The sequence below is a fragment of the Eleginops maclovinus genome, chromosome 23, assembly GCF_036324505.1.
Source record: "Eleginops maclovinus isolate JMC-PN-2008 ecotype Puerto Natales chromosome 23, JC_Emac_rtc_rv5, whole genome shotgun sequence".
NCBI lineage: Eukaryota > Metazoa > Chordata > Actinopteri > Perciformes > Eleginopidae > Eleginops > Eleginops maclovinus.
The window spans coordinates 27,425,228-27,438,439 of NC_086371.1; the positions used below are offsets into that span (position 1 = coordinate 27,425,228).

Below are 13,212 nucleotides of genomic sequence, written 5' to 3' on the forward strand. Positions count from 1 at the left end.
AACAGAGGCAGAACTGAACACATTTTTGAGTCGTATAACAACATTGAAATGAGATTCATGGTGGTTCTGAGACTTCTTGGAAAATGTTTAACATTATAGAGAGTGACAAACTGAGCCAGAATCAAACAGAGAGAGGGAGATATTTTTTTGTATCCCATTTGAAGTCTAATAAATCCTACCACCTACACACTGGCCACGGTAACTATCTACTCCGAGGACACTGTGCCCCGTAACACTACACTCTAATCTCCAACCCACACATCTTATAACAGTGCCGGAAAATCATCTGCACTACTTCTTCCTTTCCTGTGTTGTGTTTGTCTCTTGTCTTCATCTTTCTCCCAATTTGTTTGTCAGACAGTTAACGTCCTTATTCTGTCCGAACTCTGTTTTATCTTAATCACTGTCCCCGTAATTTCCTTTTCCGAGCAATTAGCTTTACTCATACACATTACAAAGGCAGAAGCTAATCTAATGCTCACTAATAATATGTGAACTGTTGTAAGTGCTTTACAAAAAGTGAAGCATCTGATCCACTAGTCAGAAGAGAGGAACACTCTAAGGGCGTCACTTTGAGTTAAAATAAGTGGTGGGACATAGGGGGTCAGAATATTTTTAAATGGTCTTCAACAATTACAATTAAGGCAACATAAAGTGCACCCATCTCAGTTTGAGATCAGAATAGATACCAAGAAAAAAAAGTTACCAGCGTGGTGTTTGGTCATTTCATAATGAGTCAAATAGGGGGGACTTTCCTTTAATCAATGGCAATGCCCAATTCTCCCTGCATACTTGTTTAAATTATACTTTCAAAAAGAAGTGGAGACAAATCCACCATTTTAAAAACTGGTGGGGACATGTTTAAAGTGTAAATGGCCTTTATGAGTTGGTTCTGTCCCTTTATTACTCACTTTCATCATTGAAAACCACATTATGGCATTATATTTATAAGGTATGGTGATTTCTTTGATTGGCCTTGCAACTCTTTGAAGGAATACAGACACATTAACTAACAGCAGCTAGTTCAAATAACATGCAGAGATCCAGCTGTCTATAATGAGAGCACATAGTAAAGGATTCACTGGCATATATCTAAGCACGTAGAAATCCTTTTATGTTATGGCTTTTAGTTGACTAATTCTGTTAGATTGCACCCCTGACTCAGCCTGCAACATTAAACTCTGCAAATGTACACTGTGCAAGTTTTCTGCATCCAAATGAGGTAAAGTAGAAACAGCCCCGCTGTCATTGTTGGTCAATTACATCTCTAAGCTCCCAGGAATCTGACTACGGATGATTTATCTGCACTGTGCATATTAAAGAAGTTAGGCTATTATTTGCCTCGTGCCACGCTTTAAAGCAAGAGAACTTGTAATCTTTAATGTAATATGTGTGGGTTTTTGTGTGAGTGTTAAATGTGTGTGCGTCTTTCTATATGTAAAATCAAACATATCTCCTCTTGCTCTATTAAGCCCATGATTAGCCCCTTTGACAGACAGGAGCAAGCTTAGTGTTCACGCTGCTCGCCTTGATCACACGGATGCATAAAAGTACATATAAAAGTGTGAAGTCGTGCATACACATGAAGACACTTGCATACTAATACAGAGATGCGTATTAACACAATGATATTCATGTATTCACGCAGTTGGACCCAAAACGAACTGCAACTGTAAGAGTGTGCGTTTGCATTTATGCTGTTTCTTTGTATTTGAGCATATGACTAATGTCTGTGGTAATGAGGTTGGACTTTCTTACAAGTGGGATCTGTCACCTAAAAAAAAAAAAGATAAAAAATCCCCCTCATCAAAGAGCGGGGGATTAGAAGAGGTAAAAATAGCCCGTATGGAGAGAGACGGATAAGACTTTTTTAGCTTTGGGCTGATAGAAAATCTGGCCCCTTCACTTTTATTCTCCCTTTATCCCACACTCATTTCTCTCGAAGCTTTAAGCATTTTGTCCTTAAGCTACAAGAACTTTCTAGTCCAATTTGTGTTTTATTACTGGATTTGGAATCAGTCTACTAATACACAGAATCAGTCAAATTTAGCATCATAGCCTTATTATTTTGCAAAATGGGATGGTTCATACAGGTCTCAAAGACAGTCCTCTTCTTTTATTTAAGCCTCATTACCCTTACAGTAAATACACTCACATATTTTGGAGTATTCTAGATATGTAAATGTATTGAAAAACGTCATTTGGATATAAACAGAAACAATGTCATGATTTCCGTAAAACCAGTTCTTAAATACCCATACTTGTTATAACTTTTAATCTAGCTTTTACCAGCTTTGATGCTCTTATCCAAAGCCACTCACATACACTCTAATACCGCAGACGAGCCTACAGGTGCCTAAGGGTTAAGTATCTTCACCAAGGACACTTTGACATGTTGACTCCGGGGGCTGGGATCGTACCGCTAACCCCCTGATTGGCAGATCAGTGCATTTGATTCTGATGCACAGACGCACCCTCAAGCATTTGTTTGTGAGCCAACAGCTTTCAACTTACTCCAATGTTAAGTCATTTGCGTCATCAGTAGACGCTCAGAGTAACAGATAATACTGCAGATAGCTGTAACAATCTTTCAAAAGTGGATATAAGGACAAGCTAAATGTCCATGTTCACCTCTTTAGGGTCATTTAAAAAAACTAAAAACGTCAACAACACTTTTCCAAGATGGCTGCCATTTCCATTTGAGGAAACAATATTTTGACAAAATTTTAACCTGTGGATGCATTTTTGTGATTTTGATATTGAAAGACAGCAAGTGTATGTTGTTGACTATGGTGAAGTCAAATTTACTATTAAGATTAGACCATTTTTACATTTTAAACACAAAGTGTAAAAATGTATAACTCAAACACTGGATAATTGCAAAAAATCCTTTATTAATAATAATTACATTTTATTCAACAGCAGAGTGAGTCAACGTAGGATGGTTGAGTCAAACAAACAAAGGACTGTTACCAAGGACACCGTTGTTTGTGTCTTATGTTAAAAATAAGTCAACTATTAATTATCTTGGTGTGTGTATCACAAAGTCCCATTCTCAACTCTTGAGGGCCCATTTTACACCACTTCTGGACCGTACCCAGCAGGATCTCACTCGCTGGTCCACCATGAATGTCCAATGAATGTCCTCCCCAAATTTTTATTTTTGTTTCAATGCGTCCCATATTTTCTTACAAAAGCATTCTTTACAAAACTTGACAGTCTCATCTCATCCTTTATTTGGAATAATAAAACACCTAGGATCAGGAAGTTGTTCCTGCAAAGACCTAAAATACATGGTGGGATGGCTCTACCTAACTTTCAAATCTACTATTGGGCTGCCAATATTAGGAGCTTGTTGTGTTGGCGATGGGATATGTCCTGCCTGGATCTCCCAGGCTGGTTGCAAATAGAATCTAGTTCCTGTTGTCCCATCTCACTTTCTGCTCTATTGTGTTCCTCTATTCCCTTACATTTTCCCCAGACCTGCCAGAATCCAGTGGTGCGTCACTCCTTAAAAATCTGGTCTCAGTTCCGAAAACATTATGGGTTAGTCTCCATGTCAGTTCATTCTCCCATCAAAGCCAATCACTTATTCTCTGCCTCTCTTTTGGATAATACATTTACTCAGTGGCTTAAAATGGATTGTCGAGTATAAAGATGTTTTACAAGGATGGCATCTTCATGTCATTTGATCAGGTCAGACAGGGATTTCCTTTGCCAGATCATATTTTTTTCAGATACCTACAAGTCAGGCATTTTGTACGGAATTACTTTACTCAATTTCCTTCACTACCACCAAAATCACCGCTTGATTTGATCCTTGAAACCCCGTCTGAGGTGAAGGGGACGATATCAAGGCTATACACAAATATATTTGAAATGGAAGGTTCTTCCCTTTCCATCATAAAAGAAAACTGGGAAAAGGGTATGAATACAAATATATCTGAGGATCACTGGGATAGCATAATTCAAAGAATTCACTATTCCTCCATTTGTGCGAGACATAGCCTTATTCAGTTTGAAATTGTACATAGGCTTCATATGTCCAAGGTTCAACTATCCAAAATCTTTTCTTTTTTGTGTGATAGGTGTAAGCAAGCACCTGCCACTCTTTATCATACATTCTGGTCATGCTCTAGCTTAACAGCGTTTTGGTCCTCAATATTCGGGGTATATTCAGCAATTTGAGGTTTCGCTATTCATCCTTGTCCTTTTATTGGAATTGTTGGTGTACCAATGGAGGATCTTCCTCTATGAAAGCCACAGTTAAATGGTATGGCCTACTCCTCCCTCCTAGCGAGGCGGCTCATTCTTTTACACTGGAAAAGTGACCGCCCGCCTTCATTTGGGAGATGGATCTGTGATGTTATGTTTTTCCTTAAGATTGAACAACTGAGATACACACTGAATGGATCAATGGGGAAATTTGATGTAGCATGGCGTCCATTTATTTCTTATGTAGAACAGCTGACGGTGCCACTTGGCTCTGACTGAGATGTGAAGTAATTGAGTAATCACTGTGGATGTTTTTTTAAATGTTGTATTTATTTATTAATTCATTAATATATTTTATATACTTTTTTTTGTGTGTGTTTGTGTTGTTGTGTGATTGTTTGTATCTATATTTGATAATTTGCTGTTATTTCTGTCTCGATTTCTTATGTGTTGTCTCAAGGGCTTGTTTATGTCTATGTTTAAAACCTAAATAAAAATACATTGACTAAAAAAATATTAATAACTCGACTATATTAACCTTACTTTTGTTACAAAACTAAGGCACCTAACTAGAAGCAGTTCCCAAAACAAACAGACTAATTTTAAGTTACAAAATGTTTATCCTTAACCACAATCTTTTCCTGAATTGTGTCAGGAGATACTCTTCTCCCCAGGATTTTTTCAAGATGTCAAAATGTCCATAAATATGCATGGAGTACTGTCTGCAGTACAGGATAGAGCTTGACTGATGTTCCACAGGTGTTATTTTTACTGGATGATCTGACAATGAACAGAGGAGCACCTCAACAGTGAATACTAATTACTTTTTGTCCTGCACTGGTATCTGCACACATGTAAATATATTTAACAATTGAGACTCACATATGTTTTTATGTTCATTTAATTCATTTCTTGTTTTAACAGTTGTTTACCTGTATATAACTTTAATTTTATATTTAACTTTATTATCCTTGTGTTAATCTGTACTGCCCTGTTTTCGCTCACACTCTGTTGCTGCTTAAACTCCTGCATTTCCCCACAGGTATTAATAAAGTTCCATCTTATCTTATTTTATCCTATCTTAATGTTTCCAAGAGTTTTTAAGCATTGAATAGTCAATATATTTTTTTCATTTTTCCTCACAGACACTTGTTTTTTTCCACTTTATAAACCCCCTATAAATATCCATATGGACCTTTAAAAGTGTACTCTGTACTTGTTTTCTTTATACAGCTTTGTTTGCAGCTAAATGTAATGTATAAATATATGTATGAGTAATATAAATGGCATTGGGAAAAACATTTAACATATTGTGAATAATTTACAAGAACTCCAAAACAGTAAAAGGCCTCACCCACTTTCAGTAGAAATCCCAATACAGATTTGTGTTACACAGACTCCTATTGTTATACAAGTGATTATCCAAGAGGAGAGCCATTATTCCATAGTCACGTCTTGTACAATAGGAGATTAAGAAAAGCAAACCAATCAACAAAAATGTACATTTAGTAAACAGTTGAAAGATAATTATGCAGCATCCAGCAGTAAAAACACCCTAGTACTGAGAAATGCCAAAAGAAACAGTGATGTATCAATCTTTCTGAGTTCCTTATTGTTTTTACAATCTATGCGACATAGGTACTTCAAAAATGGTGAATAGTCTATTGGTCTTATACTACTTACATCCTCTCTTTTAAATGGCTAAATCTCTCTATTCAAGGATTAATATGACCCCATGTGTGAGGTCTAGTATTCCTTCTGGACTGAAGAAAAAATGTTGAAAGAAAAAGGCACTTTAGTAAGGAACCAAAAATGTTGCTTTAAGTTTTAAGCTTCACAACTTAGGCCTCATATCCCAGATAACTTGAGGGGGAGTTGAACAAGAGGTAACTCTTTCCTCTGTTCTATGAGTGGGTAAATATGCAGATAGGGACAGATAGGAAGTGATTGTGAAAATTGAATTCCTGTGCTGGAAGATTTTGGTCTCCTCCTGAATAGGGGAGGCGTGACACATCTGTTGGACTTGCACTGATACGGCGCCTGGCTTTTCTAGGTCTGGCAGACATGACAAATGAAGGACGATGTGGAGGGTCAGGACATTGAAATTACACATGCAATTTATTTTGAGTGTAAACAACAATGGTCACAGTGGAAATACTAAGGTTTTCCATAACGTTTTATTATTGTTTTGCTTTTTAACTATCTTGAACCTTTTTTTTAAGGTGAGAAGGAACAAAGAGAAGGCATTTGGATAAGAATAATACATGTTATTAATAGCGCTTTTCTACAAACTCTAAGACATTTTTCCGGAGTAAAAATTCATAAAAACATAGTTAAAATAAAATACTTAAAATATATAAAACACAAAGTTAATTACGCATTAAAAGCAGTTCTGAAAAGGTGAGTTTTGATCAGTGATTTGAACATGGGGGAATTTGGGAAGTGAGGAATGAGTTCCAGAGTGAGGGGGCAGCGATTGAGAAGGTTCTGTCCCCCCAGTTTCGGAGCTTGGTTCCATGAGGAAGTGACAGGAAGTTGGCGTCTGAGGAGTGGAGGCTGCGTGAAGGAGTGTGCTGGTGGTGTATGTTAGTTCCGTACCAAAATCCACCAACTTGGAATAACAGAATGGCATGCTTCTGAAATTCAGAAAAAAATGCAGGGTACAGTTTTTGGACGATTGGATTGTTGGTTTGTGAGAACATTCATTGTTATAAATACTGAAAGACTGACTGAAGCAAAGCTAATACAATGGCATCCTGCAATGTTGTAGGTTGAATGTACTTAACAAATCCATATCATTCAGTGGCGTTTGCTCCTGGGGCCATGGAAATCAAGGGTTTTCACAGACCCTATTTATAATTTTAATATAAAACACTTTGTTGAGTTTGGATAATTATTCAGAGCTGTGTGTTGCTGCCATCCCTCCCGTATTGTCAGTGAGTTTTCAAAAAGTGCGAAGTTACTTTCACTGTCCTTTGTTGACACAGCAGTATTGATGTCATCAAAGTTCCTCAAAACCCATTATCTGACCTTGGGTTTAATTTGTTAAAATTTACATTTAGTTTGGTTTGGAAGAAAATCAACTTCCTGGTCTAGACTTTCATTCTTGCATTGGATAAATGAATCTACTGTGTACTTTGTGTGTGTGTGTGTGTGTGTGTGTGTGTGTGTGTGTGTGTGTGTGTGTGTGTGTGTGTGTGTGTGTGTGTGTGTGTGTGTGTGTGTGTGTGTGTGTGTGTGTGTGTGTGTGTGTGTGTCTGGCTGTGTGTGTGTGTGGCTGTGTGTGTGTGGCTGTGTGTGAGTGTCTTTTTATACCAGGAGCATCTTGAGGTTGCATTTTATTTCTTTTTACTTTGAATAAGTTTTCTCTTAAATGATTGAATATTAATCATCCATGGGTATTATTTCCCAAAGCCTGCAAAATAGTGAGTTTGAGATATTTATTTAAAGGAAAAGCTGACGTAATAATAAAAAATAAAGGGTATGTGCTCCACAACAAAATGGACTCAATATAAATGACATGAAACAGGATGGATACAGGTAGCTGAACTGTTAATGTTAGGGAAATGCATCTGACTATCTGATGACAGGAAGACATTTGACTAATATTTGCATTTCATTTGGTTTGGTAGCTACAATATGTTCTCTCATTCTAATGGCTGACAAGATACTCCGAGACAAAACATTTCTTATTTATTCTGCCCTTCCATCTGTTCCACTGATGTTGGTTTCGGAAACGGGGGCGTTGATGTCGTTGCCTAAGTCTTAAAGGAAAGAACTGTAACTAAACTTTAACAGAAAAGATAGTCTGTCTCTGCCAATGTCGGATGTGAGTGGGCGGAGCTCATCGTAAGGGAAAGCGTTGTCAAGGTAACTGTTGTGGGCATGGTAAAACATGGATTTGATGCGCTGTCAGCTAAATGATGTAGAGAGGATACTGGTTACTGAATTTGAAGTCTGACATTATCTGTTTTCTAGTTTGTTCAGTAAAAACTTTATAGACAGAAATATTTAAACCTGCAGTTTCGTTTGATTTTGTTTTAAAACGACTTTATACACTGCTGGGCAGCCTGACATATAATAACATATTATTATTTATAAGTTGTTTCATAGTAATAGCTTAAATATGCAAAGTAAAATGTAGCTACTGTGTACAATACATAGCTCACAAAGACACTACCATTTTCATGTCAACCTTCCAGCGAGTAACTGAAGATAGATATGGAAGGGCTACTATAAAACCATTCCATGGGCTAGCTATAAATGATCCCAAATAAAATGCATTGTATACAATGCTCTGAGTGCTAAACTGGAACCACTAAAAAAGGGGAAAAGGTGGGGAAATGGGCGGGGCTACATAAGCTGAATATGATTACTATCTTCTTATATTCAAACAAGAATGATGTCATTCTGATACAACCCATTTATGAGCAACACTATCAGCTATAACAGCAGTTGTGCTCTGAAGCCAGACATTGAAACAATCAGAGGAAACTAAGATGGACGTAGTTCTACTGCTTATCATGGCTGCTGCAGGCAAGTGTTTCAAATGATGAGATATCCTTTTTTGTTTGTATATTGATTATTTTCAATTAATCTGAGGCACGTGAGAAGATTAGAGGATTCGCATTTTATTGTAGGCTGTACATTTGTCCCAATGTATTTTAAGGTGATTTCTTCAAAAATAACCAAATGAATTGCAGTTAAAAGTAAAGAGTACACTTTGACATGTTTTAAAGTGGAAGTGAAAATCTATAATGACAATTACACAACATATCACACTAAAATGACATTTTAAAGAGTCAGATTGTAGCCTAAATAAATGTGTATCTGTTTGTCTACAGGGCTGAGTTCTGTCTCGTCACTTGGTGAAAATCATTACTATGTTGTTCATGAACTGAAGAACTTGAATGAGGCACGAATTTACTGCAGAGAGAAATACACAGACCTGGCCACTGTGCACAGCGAGGAGGATGTGATGGTCATGAAGGACATGTTTTCATCACAAATAAAAAACGCGACAGTGAGTTTCCATTAATTCATAGCCATTTACTAACTTTTTTGTTGGTGACAGGTTTGAAAGCTTTAAAATCTGAACCTACATATTAGCGTGTAGCTAAACTGTAGTGGTGTAAAAGACCAAAAAATGCATCGATAATGCATTACAGTAGAAGTATCAAGTATTTCAGTATAAAACTCCCTCGTTGTGTTTCATCAGACACTTTTTCAGCTGCAAGAAAGACTGAAAAAGTGGAAAATATTCACAAAAGATGAAGGCTTGAATATACTTAAAAGAAACGTTTTTATAAACTGTTACACAGGACAATGTGGATCAGCTGAAAATATATTTAAAACAGAGTTGAAATGTGCACCTGTCCTGTAAGCTTTTCAAATTGAAACTGGTTGTGAAAGTAAAAAAACTATTTTAAAATCCTGTAATAAAGTTTAAGAGGATTAGACAAAAATCAAGGTTGTGAATGGAAAGTTTATTTAAAAATGTTGACTTGAAGAGGTTCCCGTTAGATCACCAGGTAAAGCGGGCACACTGTCCAAAGGCTGATCTCAGAAAGGCAAAAAAATGCTTATGAGTACATCTGCTTGAACTGCTTTAAAAGTTATATTGATTGTAATTATTTATAATGTAATGAATATTGCTTTCAGTCCTTCTGGATAGGGCTGTACAAGGACCCGGACAGCCAAAGTTGCTCACTGTCAAACATGGACTTCCACAATTTTGCTGAGACAAAGTCAGTTCACGGAGAACCATGCAGAATGAACAGCTCAATTGATGAACTCTTTGCTGCTAGTGGTTGTGAAGAACACTTTAACACAATCTGCTTTGATGTCAGTGGTAAGAGTATTAAGTTAAGATTAATATTATACATAATTGCTTGCAAAACAAAAAGGTGCCAAGGTATTAAACAGGGGAAAAACAATTTGATTCCCACATATAAATCCAGTCCCTGAATGCATTTCATTTCATTTATTCCACACTCCATGGGTGTAATTGTGGGTGCTTTTTCTAAGTAGTGTTATTATGTGGAAGTTGTCCTGCTGAACAAAAGATGTAAGGTATCATAACTGGTGTTTGCTACAGAGCTTATTTTTTGCAATATACCAAATTCCAATAGGAAATCCCATTGCTTTTTTGTCGAGGGACCCCTTCCAATGCTCATTTCTGGGTCTGGCCTAAAAATGTCATCGCTACACCACACCACGCTAAGTTAAAAATACCACATAATATATGTATTTATTTCTTGCATAGTATTAATGTGGGAAAAAAAAAACAAAAAACTGTATGTCTTTTTTTTGTGTAAACATTACTTTTTGTTTTGTCTTATTCGTGTAGAGCCACTTTTGAAGAAACACACCACCACTTACAGAGATCCCTGGAAGTGGTCCGATGGATCTAAGTCCTTCTTTAAGTTCTGGTTAAATGGTGAACCTGGCTCTAGCGAGAATTGTGTGACTGCAGACTTATATGACTCTGGAGGATGGGTGGGCCAGAGCTGTGAGGGCAAGCATCCATTCGTCTGCTACAAACGTAAGTAAAAATCACAAAAGCACACGACAAAGCAAGTGATAAAACTGTCTCCTGATCTAGAAGCAACTGTCATGTTTTAACACAGGTCCTTTCTTTGTGTTTTTCAAAGAGTCTTCTAAGAACATTTTTCTAAAAGTGAGACTGACAAAAAACTCGGGTGCAGATCTGACTGACAAGACTGTGCAGAATGACATTTTACAGAAGGTAAAGCTTGTTTTCAACTTATATTCAAAATCAAGCAGACTTTTGAAATTAACAGAATTATGCAACACATGTACAAATAGAATTTAGAAATCTGAAAAATGATAATATTGTAAATGCCATAACATTTTATGTATAATTTCTCTATTTGAGTGATAATGATGAGGAGTTTTCAGATCAAACACAAGCTAAAGGGCCAGGGATTCGATGAAAACAAACTGACATGGAGGACAAAGGATGGAAAAGTCTTCCGCAAGGAGGATGAGCTTTAGAGTCGGACATTTGATCAGAGAAATTTTACAAACAATGTAAGATTTACCTGAATGCAACGCCAGTGAAATCTTATAACCAATAAAAATGGTGAGCTACAATGTTGTGTCAGAATATCTTCAAATCTGTAATGTAAAAAAACAATTGTATGTGTTATTCTTAGGCTATCTTTTCTGGGAGACTAACTTTTAAATAACTTCCCTTAAATAAGTGAATCAGATTCCAAAAGATAAAGATTTGATGCCTTGTCTTTGTCCCATATGGTCATAAACTTGCAATCTTTTGGGTTTAGACTGTTGGTCCATTAAATCAAGACGTAATGTATCTCCAGTGGCTCAGACTATTATATATATGACTCAGACTATTGGATATATACTGTATTTACATTTTCTGGATTTTATAGATTTGATATAATTACATGACGTCCATGCAATGTCATACATATATCCGAGTTGTATGGACAATATCTACACTGACCTGGTTAGTGTGAAGAAGAGGACAGGGAAGGAAACTGCCCCGGTCATTCCTTACAGAGATCCCTGGAAGTGGTCCGATGGATCTAAGTCCTTCTTTAGGTTCTGGTTAAATGGTGAACCTGGCTCTAGCGAGAATTGTGTGGCTGCAGACTTATATGACTCTGGAGGATGGGTGGGCCAGAGCTGTGAGGACAAGCATCCATTCGTCGCTACAAACGTAAGTAAAAATCACAAAAGCACACGACAAAGCAAGTGATAAAACTGTCTGCTGATCTAGAAGCAACTGTCATGTTTTAACACAGGTCCTTTCTTTGTGTTTTTCAAAGAGTCTTCTAAGAACATTTTTCTAAAAGTGAGACTGACAAAAAACTCGGGTGCAGATCTGACTGACAAGGCTGTGCAGAATGACATTTTACAGAAGGTAAAGCTTGTTTTCTACTTATATTCAAAATCAAGAAGACTTTTGAAATTAACCGAATTATGCAACATATGTACAAATAGAATTTAGAAATCTGAAAAATGATAATATTGTAAATGCCATAACAGTTTATGTATAATTTTTCTATTTGAGTGATAATGATGAGGAGTTTTCAGATCAAACACAAGCTAAAGGGCCAGGGATTCGATGAAAACAAACTGACATGGAGGACAAAGGATGGAAAAGTCTTCCGCAAGGAGGATGAGTTTTAGAGTCGGACATTTGATCAGAGAAATTTTACAAACAATGTAAGATTTACCTGAAGGCAACGCCAGTGAAATCTTATAAACAATAAAAACGGTGAGCTACAATATTGTGTCAGAATATCTTCAAATCTGTAATGTAAAAAAACAATTGTATGTGTTATTTTTAGGCTTTCTTTTCTGGGAGACTAACTTTTAAATAAATTCCCTTAAATAAGGGAATCAGATTCCAAAAGATAAAGATTTGATGCCTTGTCTTTGTCCCATATGGTCATAAACTTGCAATCTTTTGGGTTTAGACTGTTGGTCCATTAAATCAAGACGTAATGTATCTCCAGTGGCTCAGACTATTATATATATGACTCAGACTATTGGATATATACTGTATTTACATTCTCTGGATTTTATAGATTTGATATAATTACATGACGTCCCTGCAATGTCATACATATATCCGAGTTGTATGGACAATATCTATATGTATTCTGTAACCTTATTAGTGATAGAAAGTTTTGGTAATTTTCCTCAATTATTTTACTTTGGCTAAACTCATCGGTAAGCCAATCCATTTATATATCCACAAAGAAGTGAACCATTTAATCTCAAATATTCTGCACCTGAAATCTGACCTGTCGTTTACATTTCTGTCCATTGGTCATATCCCTAAATGCCTTAATACAACTTATAATTACCTTCTGGAGGTTATTATGGCCACAAGTAAAACAACTTTTCCAAAATGATGGCTCCAGAGGAACCCTCCCTCTGTTGCTCCCCTTATTAACATTATAAATTATATCCGCTCTAAGGAGAAAATGACTTCAAAGT

At 36.5% G+C, this 13,212-nt stretch overlaps 1 protein-coding gene across 3 annotated transcripts; it reads left to right on the forward strand.

Annotated features, from left to right (window-relative positions):
* The first annotated feature begins 8,634 nt into the window (after nt 1–8,634).
* On the forward strand, nt 8,635–12,495 carry LOC134859752 (uncharacterized). 3 transcript variants are annotated; one of them, XR_010165149.1, is made up of 7 exons: nt 8,635–8,751; nt 9,060–9,238; nt 9,877–10,066; nt 10,565–10,759; nt 10,869–10,963; nt 11,137–11,320; nt 11,634–11,982. XR_010165149.1 is itself a non-coding variant. In XM_063876441.1 (6 exons), the coding sequence occupies exons 1-6, from the start codon at nt 8,715–8,717 to the stop codon at nt 12,394–12,396; spliced, it is 792 nt and encodes a 263-aa protein (XP_063732511.1). In that variant the 5' UTR covers nt 8,635–8,714; the 3' UTR covers nt 12,397–12,495. The 3 variants fall into 3 exon arrangements, 2 of the variants coding, with proteins under 2 accessions (XP_063732511.1, XP_063732510.1); XM_063876441.1 differs by lacking the exons at nt 10,869–10,963; nt 11,137–11,320; nt 11,634–11,982 and adding exons at nt 12,033–12,127; nt 12,301–12,495; XM_063876440.1 differs by lacking the exon at nt 11,634–11,982 and having other exon boundaries at nt 11,137–11,554.
* The last annotated feature ends 717 nt before the right edge of the window (nt 12,496–13,212 follow it).

Bases quoted from the DNA above. Each gene is read 5' to 3' on its own strand.
- LOC134859752 (XM_063876441.1), top strand. From the start codon at position 8,715: ATGGACGTAGTTCTACTGCTTATCATGGCTGCTGCAG. The intron at 9,239-9,876 runs GTGAGTTTCCAT...TATTGCTTTCAG, and splicing joins CACAAATAAAAAACGCGACA to TCCTTCTGGATAGGGCTGTA. The intron at 10,067-10,564 runs GTAAGAGTATTA...TTATTCGTGTAG, and splicing joins AATCTGCTTTGATGTCAGTG to AGCCACTTTTGAAGAAACAC.